The 18,849-nt window shown below is 34.2% G+C and overlaps 1 protein-coding gene across 2 annotated transcripts; it reads right to left on the bottom strand.

Moving 5' to 3' along the window:
* Positions 1-1,326: 1,326 nt before the first annotated feature.
* POGLUT2 (protein O-glucosyltransferase 2) lies at positions 1,327-18,807 on the bottom strand. 2 transcript variants are annotated; one of them, XM_074299484.1, is made up of 10 exons: positions 18,185-18,807; positions 16,600-16,805; positions 13,940-14,145; positions 13,172-13,249; positions 9,198-9,370; positions 8,759-8,996; positions 6,701-6,910; positions 5,505-5,594; positions 3,777-3,884; positions 1,327-1,572 (listed from the first exon to the last, which is right to left on the bottom strand). In XM_074299484.1, exons 1-10 carry the CDS (start codon positions 18,364-18,366, stop codon positions 1,555-1,557), a joined length of 1,509 nt encoding a protein of 502 aa, XP_074155585.1. In that variant the 5' UTR covers positions 18,367-18,807; the 3' UTR covers positions 1,327-1,554. The 2 variants fall into 2 exon arrangements, with proteins under 2 accessions (XP_074155585.1, XP_074155586.1); XM_074299485.1 differs by lacking the exon at positions 18,185-18,807 and having other exon boundaries at positions 9,198-9,394; positions 13,091-13,249; positions 16,600-16,778.
* Between the last annotated feature and the right edge of the window lie 42 nt (positions 18,808-18,849).

Consider the following 18,849-nt stretch of genomic DNA (forward strand, 5'->3'; position numbering starts at 1 on the left):
TATCTCAGAGAAGTTAAATGACAAGATCACACAGGTAGCACATGGTGGAGCTAATATTAAAAATACAATTCTTCTGACTTTTCTGCATCCTTTTCACTCTGACATTTTCTTTTTTTTCACTGAGATGTGAAACATCTCAGTGGTACAGTGTATAAACAATTCCTTGCCATTACATCAAAACTTCTCAATAACAGATAGTGTTTCCTGATAACTACAAAAAATGTCTTCCCAAAATACACCAAGGGTGTCTCAGTTACATTTAGACATGGGGAGCATCTGATTTATTTAACAGCAAACACATTTAATGGTAATACCTGAGACACACAAAGTTCTCCATCCATACAATTATATTAACTCAGGTACATAGTATTCTATTAAAAAAAGTTAAGAGATTAATGACCAAGGCAACTGAAGAAGTTTCAGTAAAGCTTAACTGAAATGTGAAAGTTCATGAACCTGTCTCCAGCAGACCATGACTTTCAATTACAAAATAAAACAAAACAAAATGTATTAAGTAAATATTGTGTGGCACTAGAGGGCAAAACTTGGGCTAATGGATAGTAACAGGAAATCGAAAAAGGGATGGAAGAGCTACAAGAAAACCCCAAATCACCAAAATGTGTATCCCCTTTTACCTATTATTATACTGAACAAATCATGACATATGGACATAATGGAATAAATATTACTGTGCTATAAGAAGTGACAAAAAGGTTGATTAAGAGAAATCTGGGGAAAACTATGAACTGATGCAAAGTGGAGTGAGAAAAACAAGGAGAATAATTTAAACAATACCAACATTATAAAGAAACAACTTTGAATACAATAACCAAGAATGATTCCAGGGGATCTCTAATGCATTCTGTTACCCACCCTGTGACAGAGAAATTAAGAACTCAAAGTGCAAAATCATATATATATATATATATATATTTTTTTTTTTGGGGGGGACATGTTCAATAAAGGAATTCGTTTTACTCAATGATACATATTTATTATAAAGCCTTATTCAAATTTTTTCCATTTATTTTCTTTAATCAGTGTAACGAGTGAGAGGTTTGAGAGGAAGAAAAAAAAAGAATGTTAATTGAAAAAATTAAATCTGATTTTAAAATATCTCTTTCAATTCTAAGATTCCATTGTTTAATTATCTTTTAATATTTAACACCATATGGATCACTAGTGACTTGAAAGAATGAGCATATTTCCTGAAATGACAAATTCTTTTTGAGTAAAACCCTGAATTTATTCTTTGAAAATGTTACCTAGGAAAAAAAACTTTCATTTTATAGATATAATAAATAATTCACTCCATGTAACACAAGATTTTAACATAATGATGATTTTATTCTTTTATTACAAAACTTGTAAAAATGTGTTTTAAACAAAATTCTGGGAATAACACTGCATAATAAAAAACTGTCTTTTCATAATTTGAAATATTGCACTGCAATGTATTTTTTTGTTCACTTAAGTGTTATAATAAAAATAATCTTTTTTTTCTTTAAGGAGCTATCTGAGCACCAACATTCCAAGAAAAGACATTTCTTAACTTCAGAGTTCATCTTTGGCCTGAAATCACAAAAAACAAAGTTATTAATATCTATATAATATTTTATTGCTATTACTATACTTCTTTACTATTTCTTAGTATATAAAATAGAAAGAAGAGACAGAGCTCTCACTATAGGTTTTCTAGATCCAAAGTAAATTATGTTGTGGGCTCTTCTACATTTTATATAGGAGATGTTGGGTGAAATGAATACCAAGAACACTCACTAAGAAGAGAATATAGCAAAAGGAAAGGAAGATAAAAAAAGGGATTAAGAGTAAAGTTTTAGTGCTGTCTTTGATTATAATCTTGTCAAATACTTCAAAATGTGATTTTAGGCAAGTAAAGCTCTACTCCCTTTTCCCACCTGAAAAAAAGAGGGTCTCAGACCTGATAATCTCTAAAATTTTCTGTATTTACCTAAAATCATAAAAAAAGCAGATTATGGGAGAGAGGCAGCTCTACTATCTAGTCCTTATTTTGCCTAAGTGATGTGATGCACAGAGTGTATAATTATAGCCTGATTATGTAGAATAGCTAATGTCTTTCTTCTTTTCCTTCATTACAGTAAGCTATCTTCTTTCCTATCAATTATCTCCTGGCTCTTTGCCTAGTTATCCACTAGGGTAAACTAGGAAAAGATGGGGTGGGTGGTAGGATAGATTATTCAGTAATTATTACCAATTTTAAGTAATGGATTTCAATAATATTATATTGTAAAATCACCCCTCCCAATACTGAATCCATTATGCTAGAATAGAGAGATGATTGTCTAGCCAACATGAATGTGGGTACCATAATTTTTTTATATTATTATTACACTAGGGGAGCTAATGGGAGACTAATATTATCCACATAAAAAAATGGAAAACATTCATAAGCCACAGTGGCACAAATATAGGCTCTAATTCCAACTAATGTCCAACCCTTTCCCCTCCAGACAGATGGCTTCCCCTAAGAATGAGGCCATCTATCATGAACATCTTCATTGCCTTTCATCTATCTCTCATCTTCATTTCTTCTCTTCTTCTCTGATGTCTGAGATTAAAGTATGCCTTTTCTCTACCAACATTACCCTTCCACTTGTGCCTTTCAATACCTTGCTTGATCAATCATCATTATATCTTGCTTTAAATACCTCTAATTTCTCTCTTTTTTCTGGTTTCCTTTCTACTTTTTTTTTTTTTTGGAAAGAGGCAACCTCAGCTTTCAAACACACAAATATTTTCTTTGACCATACTATGTTCTCAAGTTATCTTATTTCTCTTCAGCAGGATCTCTGTAATTAACTAGTTAAAAATGAACCTGAACAAACTTCTCTCCACAACATCCCTGACAAATAATTAGCCAATAGCTTGATAGTGTAGTGGATAGAATCTGAAATACCTAAGTAAGAATCCCATACCAGAAATATTAATTGTTTAATTCCAGATTATTCCAGATAAGTAAATCATTAACCTCTCTGAGTTTCAATTTCCCCACCTATCAAATGGGGAATATAAAGACAGCTACCTCATAGGGATTGTCCAGAGAATCCAAGAGGATAACATATGTAAAGTATTTTGCCATTTTTAAAGCTGGTTGTTAATATGGTTATAGCTATTATAGTCATTAAACTTCTTTAAAATCTCCAGTGATAAGAACCCCATCATTTCCCCCAAACAGCCAATTATGCTTTTAGACAGATCTATTGAAAAGACTTTTCTCTCTGATCTGAGAGATACCCTTTTGGGAACAAGAAACCGAAGCTAAACTTCTACATGACTTTTATGCCATACTAACATTACAGGGTTACTAAGACAGATATGGCAGGGGAATGTTATAAGCAATGATATAACTGAATTTCCACACAGTATTTGACAAGGTATCTCATTCTGCCCTTTCCTAGATGATCATTTACTTAGGGCAAATTCTGAACCAGGTCTTTATAGTAATTAAAATGTAATGATTAACACATCAATAACAAACTAGAGATTTGAGTGAGGTGTTCGAAGGATTCATCCATGAAATCCTACACCAGGATAATAATTGGAATAAAGTATGAGAAAATATTGTGGAGATATCATTGAAAGGGATTGACACATTGGATTTGGGAATGAAGAGTCAAGAATATCACCAATGTTTCATACATAGAAGACTAAAAGAATGGTAGTAATCAGTAAGAGTAAAAGAATAAAGTTAGAAGCAACACAGTTTGGTGAAAGAGAATACTAGCCAGACCCACCTTTTTTCTATGGCAGTTACAGGGAAAGAGGTCCTCTTCAGACTGAGATTCCACCTTCTCCATGCCATCTCGAACTTTGGGTTCAGTCACTTGTAAACTAGCATATTCCTAGTTAAAGAAGAAAACTTAATTTCCATTCTGAGATAAAGGACTTCCAATACCTCGTAAAGAACTGAAAATGCTAGAGCTTTACTTTTATACAATAAATGTATTTTAAAATGTGCCAAATTGGATCAAAAATGTCCTAACAAGATCTATGTCACAAACTTCTGATATGGCAAGATACCTGACCCTCCTTCGCCAGTGTGAGAGCTGCCAGTGTTCTGATAATGCAAACAGTACTAGTTTCCAATTCCTTGTCTCTGATTTGCATTATTCTTTGTTTACCTCTCTGTATGTTTTATACCCCCCAACTACAGAATAGATTCCATGAGGGCAAAGATAGTACTTTATCTAAACTTTGTATCTTTCTCAGCTGCTAGCACAGTACTTTGTACATAGTAGGGAATTAATTTGACTTGTGTAATAGATAAGTGTTTATATCCCTTGTTTGAATATAAAAATTTTGAGGGCAAGCACACTAGTTCATGTGTATTTGAATCCTACACAGTAAATAGAAAGATGTCTTATGTAGAGTAAGCAATGAATAAATAACTTACATATCTATGAATGAATGTTTTGCTCTAACATCAAAGCTAGGTTAGGAACAGAAGAAATCCAAGCACATTACACAAGCCATTATAATTGGAACAATGCAAATACAATGGCCCACAGATGTGTTGTGTTATCTTCCAAAAAAAAAAAAAAAAAAAAAAAAAGGATGTTGGGAAGCACATTGTTAAAGACCCTTGCTATATCAAGATTTTTGCTATAGCAGGGCACATTAGAGTGAAGCTACTTTGAATTTTTCTTTCTTTCTGTTTTTTTTTTTTTAAATAATAGCTTTTAATTTTCAAAATACGTGCAAAGTTTTCAACATTCAACCTTGCAAAAATTTGTGTTGCAATTTTTTCTCCTTCCCTTCCCCACTCCCTGCCCTACATAGCAAATAATCAAATATTATATTGAATTTTTCAATCCTAAAACATTATTTCAGTATTTCAATCCTAAAAATTATGAACACACACTTCCCAGCCGTGTGATCTTGGACAAGTCACTTACCCTCAATTGCCTCAGCAAATAAAAAAAAATTTGAACATAGAGATTCAAATTATTAAATTCAAATGATTATTTCTTTGTTCTGCAGAAAACTTCTCATACTGTCAGTTTTTATTTTCAGTTATGTTTGGGTTAGTAACCCGAAGAGTGCATGTGTGGCAACAATTTCCTAGGTTCCTTCCTTTTTTAAAAAAGCATAGCCACAGTTCAAAACATAATTTGTAATGTTAAAAAAAAAGAAACCTTATTATAACAAATATTTCATAAGGAACACATGAATCTATGCATAGTACTGCATGATTACAGATCCATTTGCTGACAAATTGACCATAAGGGTATTATATCATATTATCAACTGATAGTGACCTTTTCCATTATTTGTCTTTTGTTTTTTGATTATTTACATTGTGTCCATTATTTTTTATCATTCACAATTGCAAAACACTATATTTACACAATTATGTAACGTGTATGTGTGTGCATTTACAAATTATATAGCAAAGCATCATCTATATCATGGAGGCATTTACATCCACAAGTTATGCTTACATCACCTTAGCAAATACTGACCTGGAAAAGCTTGAAATAATAGCAAAATATGTTATCACCCATGAGGTTGTTTCTTGCAAATTCTTGCCCTGCTTTTGCTATTGCCTTTGCCTGTGGAAGAAAATGACACTCTTCAGTATTTTATAACTTTACAATGGGGCTTCTTTTTTAAAGCAATAAAATCCTCCAATTTCTGAATGTGATATGGCAGTAAGGTATTGAAGTGAGAAAAACAGAATATGGCATGGATGGGGGTTCTTATCTAGTAAGGGAGACATTTAACGGAGGCTAAGTAAAAGCACATTATAGCAAGGTGATTTGGGAATTCAAATTCCAGAAGAAAGAAAAGGACAAATTAAAAAAAAAAAAATTGAAAGAAATGTTTCCTCCTCATTTATTTCAATCCTAAAAATAGGATGTATAATAGCCCAAGGATGTATAAAATAAATGAGGAGACAATAGCCTCATGACATGAATAAGAACCCAATTTCAATTCTATACCTTTCAATGAGCAATTAATTTAGAGGCTGTTTTCTAAAACCTCTCATTTCAATAAAAAGTACAATTATCCCTATTAAGAAAAGAAGAGTGCCTATTGACCCCTTCATTTTTTAATTGCCTCTGGCAGTGATTCATTTGTTATATTAAGTAGCATAACTGCTACTGGTTTATGACAGTCACTGATAGGTAGAAGAACATACAATTTAAGCCAGGTTTTTCAGCTTCAAGTATATAACAGGGAATTAGACTGAGCTTTTTCTCCTGTGAAAACTCTGTGGCTGGAAGAGGAAGAAAATTAAAGTGGCTTCCATGGGGGAAAATTGTTGGTTTTTTCTTAGAGCAAGTTTATACAATATAATCTTAAAGTCTTGTCAAATGCAGGGCATTTAAATAATTTTGTAGACATCACCTTTGGACTTCTTTATTGGGCTCCTTTGCCAGCACATTTCCTTTTCTCCATCTCTCCCTGCTCTTTCTTTTTAGCTTTCCTCATTAAGTTGTAAGCTCCCTGAGGTTATGGGCTGTCTTTCTTTTTCATCTATGTATCCTTAGTACTCAGCACTGTGCCCGGCACATATTAGACTCTTAATAAATGTTAAATGACTGACATCTTAACTACATTTCAAATCACCACCTCCTCACCTACCACACTGTTCTGCATACAGTCAATGCTTAGTACATATCACTAAATTGCGTTGATGAAAGTTTTGCTTTACCTCTTCATCATGATCTTTAGCCCATTGAAGTTTTTCCAAGAGATCACTCAGGTTGCTTTTCACTGGTATGTAATGTTTCCAGGGCTGCAGCTCTTTGTAAAAGTGTTCATAATAAATAGAGTCTTGCTTTAGTACAACACTGTTGCCAACTAATAGATAAGGCAGCCGGTATGCTGCAACAGTACCATCGATATTAATCTGATATTTGTGCTGTAAAACAATGTACACCAGTTAGAATTGCAATTAGGTTTCCTTCTCATCCCCTGAGATAGTTTGGGCTGCTGATTTTCTCCCCAGCTTTCCACATTTAGTTAATGTTATAGTGTTAATGTTCAATTGTTCCATGCAAACTGACTGGGAACTAAATGTTCAATTTAGAAGCTGTCCTGGAAATCAAAAATCAGCAACAAAGTTAATTTTGAAAGAATTTTTTTAACTGGCAGCATAAGGAACATTGTGTTTATTTGTGAAAGTGAAATGGCTGTGGTCCTTTATTTACTTCACTTGGGTTCCTAATGAGATCACGTTCTGTACCACGTTAACTCTCTCTCTTAAACACCAGATGGCTACACAAATGTCTTCTAGGAATAACAAGCCTTGGGACAAAAGAGCTTGAAAACTGGAACATTTGTAGAACTGTTATTCTTGGTAGCTTCTAATATGTAGAAAATGTTTTGGATTAAAAAAAAAAAAGAAAAATGTAAATGCAAAAATAGCAAAGACCTTTGACAACATCAGAAGGAAAGTAAGCATGCTAATATACCACTGGTGGAACTGTGAGTTGGCTTGATCATTTTGGGTCAAAGAGACTATACAGTTTAGTATAGTTACATTTTTTCCTATATTAAAAAAAGCTACTAAATGTATAGCTGCTGATCCAGAAATACTAATTATAGGAATATATCCCTGAGATCAACAATAGAAATAAAGCATCTACATATATGAACATGTGTTCAACAACACTTTTTGTCATAAAAAATTTGGAAAATAGAAGCTCATCAAATGGAAAATGAACATAATAAGAAAAATGTTGCAGCCATAGAAATTGACAAACATGAATTCAGAAAAACAGGAAATTTGTAAGAACACTTTGTATTTTTAGCACCTAGCATAGTACCTTAATCTAAAATGCCTCACAAATGTTTTGTGTAGCTGCCCAAATTAGGAGGTATACAACAAACATTTAATGATTAATACATGTAGAACCAAAAATGCAAACAAAAAACCAAACCTATTTTTAATTATGAAAATGAACTGAAGTGAAGTGAAATGAGCAAAACAAAAGAACATTTTACTTAATGGAAACAAAAATAATGTCAAGGAAAATAACTTATGAAAGGGGGTTTGGTTGACCAGTAGGTAGTGATAAATATTTAAAAAAAGAAATACCAGCAAAACATTTTTTTAAAAATGCACAAAAGAAAATATAAAAAGTGCAGAAAAAGAATACAAAAAATTTTTATTACCTTGTTAAATTTAATATCTATCAAAGCAAACTGTTTTAATTTAGTTTCTTATGCAAGAACTCTATTCTTTGCATAGCAAAATGTTGTGTTTATTGATGATCGATAATTTCACACACAAAAAGAAATCTGATAAGACACAAGACCTGTTGGGGTAGAAAATTCAGTATGTATGCAAGATTAACCTTGGCTCACCGGCTTCACATATCTACCACAACCACAGAATTTTCAAAGATTACTCAGAGACTGGAAAAGGGTTTGATGGGTAAGGATTATTCCCCAGATAGTAAGAGCAATTCACTTAAAAAGCCCCTTAAGATCTTTGGGAAACAGAGGAAAAGTAGCATTTTGCCAGAAGCTATCCATTGGATGGCTTAGGAATAGTCATGTGAATACCAAATAATTCTTATCCTGAACCAGTGGTAAACAATATCTATAACTCTGTGGGGAAAAAGAATGGGCTAAATGCTTTATGGGAAAAATGCTTTAATTAAACAAAATATAGCATGTGAAGAAGGGCAAACGCTTGGAAGTATACCAGTTAGTTACAAAAATTAAAACCTTGAGAAGAATTATAAAACCAATGATATCTTACCTTAAAGAAGTCAAAAAATGAAATGTGTTTCACAATGGGGCCATATAAGCTTTCATCATGTTTAAAAAAGAAAAAGTTGGTAAAAGCAGCATCTATGAGTTCTGGGTGTTTTCTACTAAGCTTTACAAGCTCAAGTCTTTCTTTCCTGCTGTCTCGCCCTCTCCAGAGTGCTGTAGTATTTTTGCTCTCCCATGGGGGTCCTGTGTTAGCTTGCACAGACATCATATCCAAACTCACTCTATAGAAGACAGAAAAACCAAAAGATTTTCCCCTCTAAAACTGTCATATCATGGATTCACAGGTTCTACATATTAGAAATCATATCATTACATAATCTTAAGTAATTATAGAACTGATGGCTCATAGATTATAACTTTATTTGTATAAAAGCCCACAGAGAAACCAAACTCTCACTCTGAGTTTGTAAGTGACTTCTTACCGGCCCATAGTTTCTAAAACAGAGTCAGTCAAGTCATAGGTTGGCATCACAATATCTTTGGAATCAGTAGATCCACACCAGGAAAATATTGGATGGAGGTTTGCATTGGATTTCCTTTTCTCCAAAGGCCAGTCTCCTAAATTAACAAAAAATTCAACATCTGGCATTTTCACCTAAAAAAAAAATCAAAAATATTTCTGATGATTGACTTGCCATTAGAATATTTAGATGTGTCTTCTTTCTTACAATAATATTTATTGGTCAAATCAGAAATGAAAGTCCAATGAAATGATGGTTTGCCAGGCTAGGATGTGTGAGCCTAAGCAGGTTTAATAATAGCAAGGATGATTATACCCAGCAAATAAAATCTATGAAAGCACTTTGAAAAGTGCCTCACAGTATATCTTTGCTAGGTAGAATTATTCTTATTATTAAACCTGCTTCAGCCCACATATCATAGTCTTGGGGGGGGAAGGCTCATCATTTCACTGACTTTCCATTACTACTTTTAATTGCTGAATGTTTCTCTAAAAATGAGATGCATTTTTTTCTGCAAAAAAAAAAATGAGAGTGGTAACAAAATATATTGTAAAATCATTTGTAGAGGGAAAAGGAGAGAGAAGGATAGAGAAAAAAGCAGGAAAAAAAGAAAAGGCAAAGCAGAAGGAAAGAAGGGGAAGGAGGAGGAAAAGGAATAAGTAAAGAGGGAAAGAGACAATGATGGGGAGAGAAGTACTGAATCCATAAGTACCCCTTTGAAAAGAAGTTAAAACTTCAGTTTTTGAACTAGAGTTTATCTTGAAATCATGAAAAATACAACCAGTTGATATTTTTCTACTGACTGAAAAATAAGTTACACTCACTGCATCATATAAAACCTATTTTCTCAACCTAAATAATAATAATGAGGCAGAATACAATGAAGAACCTGGATCACAAGCATCTTGAAATCTCTTCAAAATTGAACTCTTTCACTTAGCTTTGTAATCTTAGACAAGGAAATTAACTTCTTGTGAATCTCAAGCAAGTCTCTCAGATTTACACACCAAATTTTAGAGGGTTTACTGTTTGCATTAATGACAAACTTAGAGGTTCTTGTTTTTTTGATTTTTCTTAATAATAAACATAGTTTACCTTTACATAGTGTTTACAAAGTACAATGTAAATTATCTCATTAGCTCTATAACACAGCTCTGGTGAGATTGATGGGGATAGATTATTATCCCATTTTGTAGATCAAGAAATTGAGACTCAGATATCTAAATAATACATCTAATTACATACTTATGTAATTTGTAAAGAAGATTAATTTCTTAAACAAGGTCTGCATTGAGTTAGTAGCAAGGAACAATTGAAATTCAACCCTGTGTTCAATGCAAGGAAATAGAATATTGAAGGGAATATTGGAGTTATGGGTATTGTTCTGTCTTTCTGGCTGATTCTCTTACTGTGCAAATAATTTACATTGTTTCTTCTATAAAAGAGAGATAGGAAATTTTCCAATACGGCTCTATACATGCAGAATATTTTCAGAGTGCTTTGTAACCCTCTAATCTATTTGTCTGGCCCATAGAAGGTGCTTCATAAATGGTTGCTGACTGATTATACAATAAGGAAATCAAACAGGACAAGTGTCTTTAACTCAAATACTTGTTAATATTGAACTGATTCATTAATTAATTGAATAAGCACTTATTAAATCTCTATTATGTTGCAGGCACCATGTAGGTACTAGAAACAAGGAGACAAAACAAAATGGCTCTTGTCCTCAAAGAACTTATATGGGGGTGGGGGTGGGAGGAGAGTGGAGTATCATTCAAACAAAATACAAGACAATTTGGGGGGAGGGCGCTAGCTAGCTACTTAGGTGTTGTGCCACAGTTTCCTTATTTGTCCTGCCTTGGTTTCCCTGAATTGTTCTGCCTCAGTTCCTAATTGTTCAGTTCAATCCTGCACTACCACCCCTCCCTCCTCATCACATGATCCAGATAAGGAGAAAGACCTTCTCTTTTACACATTATCAGAAAGTCTGGTGCCTCTCCCCATTCTGTAATCCCAATTTATCAGAATGGCCCATGCCTCCCCCCACCCTTTCAGAACTGAATAGTCCTGGTCCTGCTCTCCATGCTCTGACTCCCCCCACCCCCTCCCCGTCTACCCCTGTAGCTGAGCCACGGGTATATATAAGTCATTGAGAATTCACCTTGGTTACTGGATGCTTTGGACATCAGCCCTGGGGGTAGCAAGCCCCCAGCACAATCTCTCCCTTTCAAATAAAATATAGAAACTACCTAACCACAAAGTCCTGATAAAGGGCACTAAGCTAGAAACTGGCTTAAATTTGCTAGGGTCAAGGACCAGGAGCAGGCTTTTCTACATAGCCTTTGCTTAATAGGCTCTTTGCATATTATCTGACACTCCACAAGGGCAGAGATAGTTGCCATTTTTGAATATTGGATATATGACCAGGGAGGGGGAATATTTCTGGGACAAACATGTAAGAGTGGATGAGAAAGACTGTAAACTGGAAATGACAAGGGGATCCCTGAAACTCTCTCTTGGACTTTGGGGGGGAAAGCTTGGGAAACTCCCTCAGAGAAGCTCTCCTCTAAGAGACCCGCCCCAGGGAATCAAAATAAAGTGGTTTCATTTGGTTTTCTGGATGGGATTAGTTGAGTACAAGATCACTCCTACTTAGCCAGAGCTGGAGATAGAGATTTCCAACCCACTCTATTGAGTTGGAGATTAGTCCAGGGACACTCATTCAAATGGAAAATTTCTATTCAATTCCCAAAATCTCTGTCAGATTGTAACTCAAACTGCGGCCCCCCCCCCCAGCCTCCAGCCAAAATTTCAATTATAAAAAGAGGCAACTAGGGGCTCATTCCTTGCAGAGGGCCAAAAGAAGAGGACATAATTATTCCAAGAAATCTCTCTCTCTCCCCTAGGCAAGAGCTGCAACCCTCTGCCCACTGAAAAGACATTCTCTTTTCAGCATCATTCTCTCTTTTTCTCTCTCACCTATTTCCCTAAAAGGACCCTATTCACCTCTGTCAGGATTTCTCTGCTAGAAACTTTCTCTACTAGATCTTTACTTCTCTGTCGGGAACTTGCTACTAAGGAAGTCAGCTTGCAAAAGCTGACTTCTCAGTTCTAATAATAAACTTTTTTTGCTAGTTTAACTTTTCAGGTTCTGAAGGACCTGCTCTGACCAGAAGGGGGTTCCCACAATTCCCTGCCCTGTGCCCAACCTCATCATTTTTGGCTTCCTGACTGGGGAATCAAGGGGAGCCTCATGAGAAGGGCTCAGACCAACCAGAACTCTGAACGGAAGAATAAGACTATTCTTAAGAGTATAAAAGCTTGTTTTCCTCTCTATATCAGTATGTGAATTCATATGGAGAGTTTCTATACCTGCTTCTGCAGGAGAATATTAAAAGTTTAAACTGTTTCACTCATTCTGAGGTTATACATTAATTGCATCCTTTTTGGGGTTCAGAATTTAATTTGTAACACTGGATAAATTTGGTGTCACTGGAGTTTTCTGAACTTGAAAGTAACATGGTGATGGTGAACTTGAGTGATTAGACAAAGTTTTCTTTTTCTTCTTCTTCTTCTTTTTTTTTTTAAATAATGTTTCAACCTTTATTCAAACACATCAGTTCCTTCTTTGGGTATGGATAGGATTTTTAATCAAGTCTCTTAGAGTAGTCATGGATCATTGTACTGCTAAGAATAGCAAAGTCACTTACAGCTGATCATCCCAGAACATGTCAGCTTTACATACTGACATAACCAAAATGCTTTATTCTAAATTCTGTTTAATCTATCATGTTGTCTTCTGATTTGGACTCTAAAATGGCACTTAAACAATGCTATAAATAGAACACCACTGATGTTTAATAGAAATTATAAATACTGCATAGGAAGAAGCTTCAATTTGAGATGGGTTTTAAGAGATAAGATATACTCACTTTTCTGGTCAAGGAAAGGAGTATGGCATCCATGAAAATCCTAAAACCTACATGTTCACCATGAGTCTTGATATAAATCTGAAAGAAAATTTGAAATCAATCATACCAATCAAAAAGTATTGCCTTTGTTAAGAATAAGCAATATGACTGTTATTGTGATTTTTGATAAAACTGTAATTAGTAATATATATGTATATATAATATATGTGTGTATGCATATATATACATATATATGTATGTAATATATAATGATGATGAAAAGAAAAATTGAAAAGAATTAAAAATATTACTTTGTGCATTGTTGTACCATAAAAAGTCAGTCACTAAGGTAGAGTCATTTTGGAGTGACTCCATAGTTTAACCTTGCTTGACTTTGGGGAGGATAGTCCTGCAGAAGAGGGCAATGTACATTAGTTCTAATGATATTTCCTTAATGCTAATTCCATCTTCTCATAATTAGTGATGGCAGGTAATACTCATGCTTAGTTATCCCACCTCTTTATTAAAACTCTGGACCAATCAAAATACACAGAGAAGAACTGAGGCAGCACTAATCTTACCTCCTCACAATTGTGTGAGCCAATCAAAATACCTTTGCCCTTATGTGGAAGATATTTACTCCTATCTATAAAAGCTAGTTGCCCCTTAAGTCTTGATAGCTCCAGTACTGATCCACTAAGCATTTGGCCTTTTAATAAATTTCTTTTAAATCTTATCTTTTTTAATCATAGTGAAGAACTGAACAAAGAATTTTCCTTTTAACAGTACCTTGTTGTCTTTCAAGGTGTAGTGGCACAAACTCTGTCTTTGTCCAAACCGCTGTGGGATTTCCACAGCAATCTTATCTGGATCCACTGTGGGGAAAGGTGCAAGGTCTCTCTGGATCTGAGGGATGGTTTGGGGGCAGTTCATCTCCTCTAGCCAAGTAGCACTATCTTCAATAGGACAGTTACAATTCTCATGGTAGACAGGCCCTAATTGCATACATATCAGATATTAAAATATAGCAGCAATAATGTCAATTAGCATTTTCACATTCACAATCGATTATGATTATTACATATAAAGTAAAAACTTTAGACAGATTAGAAAGAAATGAGAGACTATTAAGATATTATCTCATTATGCTAGAATATTTTTAGTCCCATTTCTTCTAGTATGATAGAAACCAAATTTATCTAGAACTCAAATTATATACTAAATTCTGTTACAATTATAAATTGTATAGTTATACAATTATAAATTGTATAGATATTGTTATAATTGTACTGTTCTTTTTAGTTCATGTTGTGATCTCTATTAAGCTAACTATGAAGATAATCACCACCTACCACTCCTACCTACACATCACTACTTGAGGACAAGTACTTTAAATATTAAAAGTAAAAATGATAATATTTATAGGCAATTTAATAGAGCAGATGAATTTCTGGCCTTAGTCATTCAGGTAGTAATTGGTAAAATCAGGGTGTTTTGTTAATATTAAAATAAAGTGTCTAAATAAAGGGTTACTTCTATTTGGGGTTGAATTCTTATGTTACTCATGGTGAAATTAATTTTAATGGGCAGTTATTTTTAAAACATAAGATTATGTAAATTCTCTTGCTGAGAAATTAAAGCATTGTACTATCTACATTTCTCCATTTCTTTGATCTCTTTTAAATTTATTTTTAATTAACAAACATACATTTTTTCTTTTTTCCCATTAAAAAGACAAGAGGAAAAAACCTAGTCCTTCTTTTTTATGTGATCATCCAGCTTTTAAAATTTACTTAATAAATTGTACCACAACCTCCATTTAATTACAATCTTATTTAGATGCATCATTAAGGCTGGAGGGTTATTCTATGTCCTAAAAGGCTACAAAAGGATATCACAAATTGATAGTTTCTACCAAGTTAGAAAATCTTTAGGTACAAGCACAAGGACAGATTCCATTTCTATTGTCCAAGGAATTGCACAGATAAACTTGGAGCCCAGGGACACTCCAGCTCACTCCACGGTGACTAATTTTTTGGCCACAAGACTTAAGATAATTGCCTACTAAAGTGTGGAAGGGCTGCCAATTTCATCAGCAAGAATATTCATATTAATGAAACAAGAGATCCTTAAACTATTGAGGTAAATACTCTCTCCAACTTTCTGGCTACAATTTAGAGTCCTAGACTGTTACATTTGATTGTTTTCCATTCTGAATTTGCATTTCCCTCTGAGAAATACACCATTCTTTTCTTATTTTATGTGTTGAAATAGATGTTGTATCTGTCTCAAGAACTGCCAATTGTGCCAGCTCTGAGAACACAAAGTTTTGTAATTGTTCACTTTGTAGGTAGCCTTGACACTTTCCTGATAAGTTTAAAATGATATTTTACTTCCCCAATATTGTTCAACCTCTACTAAGTGATCTGGGTAAAATAAGTTGTAACTAGATTGTAATCTTCTGGGAGACAGGGAATCTTTTTTGCTTTTATTCTCTTTAGTAGCTTGCATAATGCTCTGAATATCACTTAATAATGAATGAAATAGTAGGTAGAAGAAAAAAGTGACCATATTTATGCTTTTCCATGAATACCTTTTATTTAAAAATGACCAAATGTCTTAAAAGCTATCAAATTGTTTTGTAATCTATAAACATGCCAAATTATTGCAAGAATATTTGGTTTTCCTCATTTACCTGCCAAGACCAGGCTAACTAGGTTTAGGGAAGGTTACCCACTCATCAAGTAGGGATTTTTTGGGAGGGTCACAAGATTCCAAGAAGACATTCTGATAATAGATGGAGGGCTTGTGATTTGGATATTCTAAGGGAAAAAAAAAACAAAAAAAACCAACCAAAAAACTGCTTATATATCTAGTTTTTTCTAATAGATTGTGTTTTTCCTACATATTTATTCCTCTTTATTGAAGCTATATATATTCTTTCTGGTCCAATATTGAAAGATTTTTTTTTTCCTTTTTTGTCAGGCTTCTGAATCACTCTTTCAATTTTCTCCTTAGTGTCCTTATCTCAATCAGGTTATGTATTCCAAAGTCATACACAGGCTTGATATCACTATTGATTGGCATAGGAGTTTTCAACTACTCTGCCTCTAAGTTGGGCCCATTTGATAATCTAGTAGAATTCCCTATCCCAGGGCCCACCAAATGAATGCCTGGCTTAATGCAGACACCCAGTTAATTATGGTCCAGAACTCTGAAGCTCAAGCAATTCAACAGCCTCAGCTTTTCAAGTAGCAAGATTACAGAAAGGCATTGCTACATTCAACCTCTCCTTATTCCTTTACTCCCTAAGGGCTTTCAAAATATGATGCTTATGAACTGATATAAAAAGTTTTTTTATTAAAGAATGGGAAATTATTGTTTGCCTCTGGGTTTTCAAGAAATATGCTATGCAAAAAAGTGTCACAATTAACCATTTCTTAAGTTACCTTTCAAAATATATGGAGACTTGGCCACATGTTGACCCTGTACTTTAACTTCTATCTTCAGATTTTTATAGCTTGCATACATTCTGTATCTCACAATGAAGGATCCATCCTTCCGGTCCAAAACCTGTACTCCAACTCGTGTGAATTGTTCATCTGGTGCTGAAATCTTAACTTTGAATACTTTTTCACCTGGAGAGAAAGTGAACCTATAAGAGGAATTAGGAAAAGTTATAGGACATAAAAATTATATTTTAATAAAGTTCTCCAAATTGTGCTCACATGAAATTTGTAACCTGATATGATCGTAAATAGCCCTTATTACTCCCCTTTGTCTTTTATTTTACGTCTGCTTTTTGATTTTCTGCCATACATTTCTGGTATAGAAGTGGCAAAGATGTATCACAAATGCCAAAAGATGAAGAAAAGGAAATTATTGAGGTAGCAGTGATAATACTTTCAGTAGAAAATTGTCCAAGAATATTGTTAGACATGTCTATGTGAACAGGATTAATTTTGTGCAAAATTCATTTTAGTAAAATTGATAAATTATTATATTCTATGATCTGTAACTTCTATGCCCATCCCACTATTTCAAATGAACAGAGGTGAACACCTTAAAAGAAACTGAGCTCTGTGCATATACATCAGAGTACCAATTATCCTGAATGCCTGAGCCCTAGAATCATGAGATAACCAAAGTAATCATCTTTTAATTTTAAAAACAGAAAGAGATTATTTGTTCCTATCTTAAAACAAACTTTTCTACATCTGTATTGACTATCCAGTTCCAAAGATTCTGCTTCTACAGAACAGTTAGTAGAGCATCCATTAGTGGGGCAAGGAGAGAATCAGAAGTATTTGTTTAAACTACTACTTAAAGGCATTAACTAAAAACACTTTTGAAGAGTTGAATCTCTTACAATGCTAATATTTCTTTTGTAAGAAACAACTCAGGGATTTTATACTTTATTACTTCTATGTAAGAAATAATGTTGCAATTTTCCTTTGAACACTGTTACAAAATATGTTTAATTTCTTTTGAATGGAAGGGAACAATTTAAAGAAGAAAAAGGGGAGACCACTAGATGGAGCTGAAATGTTGCCTGTAGTCTAGAATACAAGTTGGGTTAAAATTGATTTCAGATGTTTAAAGCCCTCAAGGATCACATGGTCAATAAGTATTAAGCACTCAGCATGTGCCAGGCACTATGGGTAAGCACTGGGGATACAAAGAAAGGGACAAATCTGATCTCGATCTTCAAGAAGCTCACATTCTTACTGCTGAAAAAGTTGGAGACATGAACAAAAGAGAATCTCAAGCAAATGAGATATTGGAGGCCTGGGATAGCACAGATGGGTTTCCAACCTTTTGATTGATTATTATTATCTATCCCATTTAAGAAAACGTATCAATGAAAGGCTGGGTGATCAAACCTTCTTGGTCAATAAAAGACAGAAGGTGGGAGAATTGGCAGTTATAAGATTAACATCAGTTGTAGTAGGAGAATTTAGCAAATTTCTTTTTAAAAAGGTTAGATTTTTAACCATGCTCAAAATTAGTATAATGAAAAGCTGTCTTACTTACTTCTGACCTGTGGAATCCACAGCCTGAATATAGAAATACCGGGCAGGCAGAACCACATTGGCTTTGAGGCCAGGACCCCATATCAAACACTTTTCTGGATTTACTCGTTGCTCTTCACCAGTCTCAGCAAATGCTGGAGTTGTTCCCAGAAAGAGGTAGCAAAGCAACAAAATGCTAAACATTTACAAAATTTACTGGTGAAACAACACACTGACACTGAAGTTTCCAATGCAGCCAGCACCAGCAGGGAACGTGTCGCTTTGTCTGTAAAAATCCGTTCATTCACAAGTTATAGCTGCAAACACATCTGCAAATTGCAACAGCAAGTACATTTGAAATTGATTTTCCTTAACAATAATAATCCAAAGCTTGAATACCTCTACTTTCCTCCAGCAGAGTTTCCAGTAGGAGATGGAAATTCTCTTTAACGTTTGCTAATTCTAGAGAGCATTCAACCATGCACCACACTATTCGTTTTATAATGGGTAAAATGAACTTTTCTTTCACACTCTTGCAGCTAGAGCATCACCTCTGGGGAGTCGGCCTCCAAAACCAGCCAAAGATGAAAGCAAAAGTGATTGGTTCTTTCCTCGGAGACTTGCTAAATAACCTCTTTTCCAAATGGTTGTAATCATTAAATAGCTTTGGCTTCAGGGGCATTCTGG

Source organism: Sminthopsis crassicaudata, chromosome 3, assembly GCF_048593235.1.
Source record: "Sminthopsis crassicaudata isolate SCR6 chromosome 3, ASM4859323v1, whole genome shotgun sequence".
Lineage (NCBI taxonomy): Eukaryota > Metazoa > Chordata > Mammalia > Dasyuromorphia > Dasyuridae > Sminthopsis > Sminthopsis crassicaudata.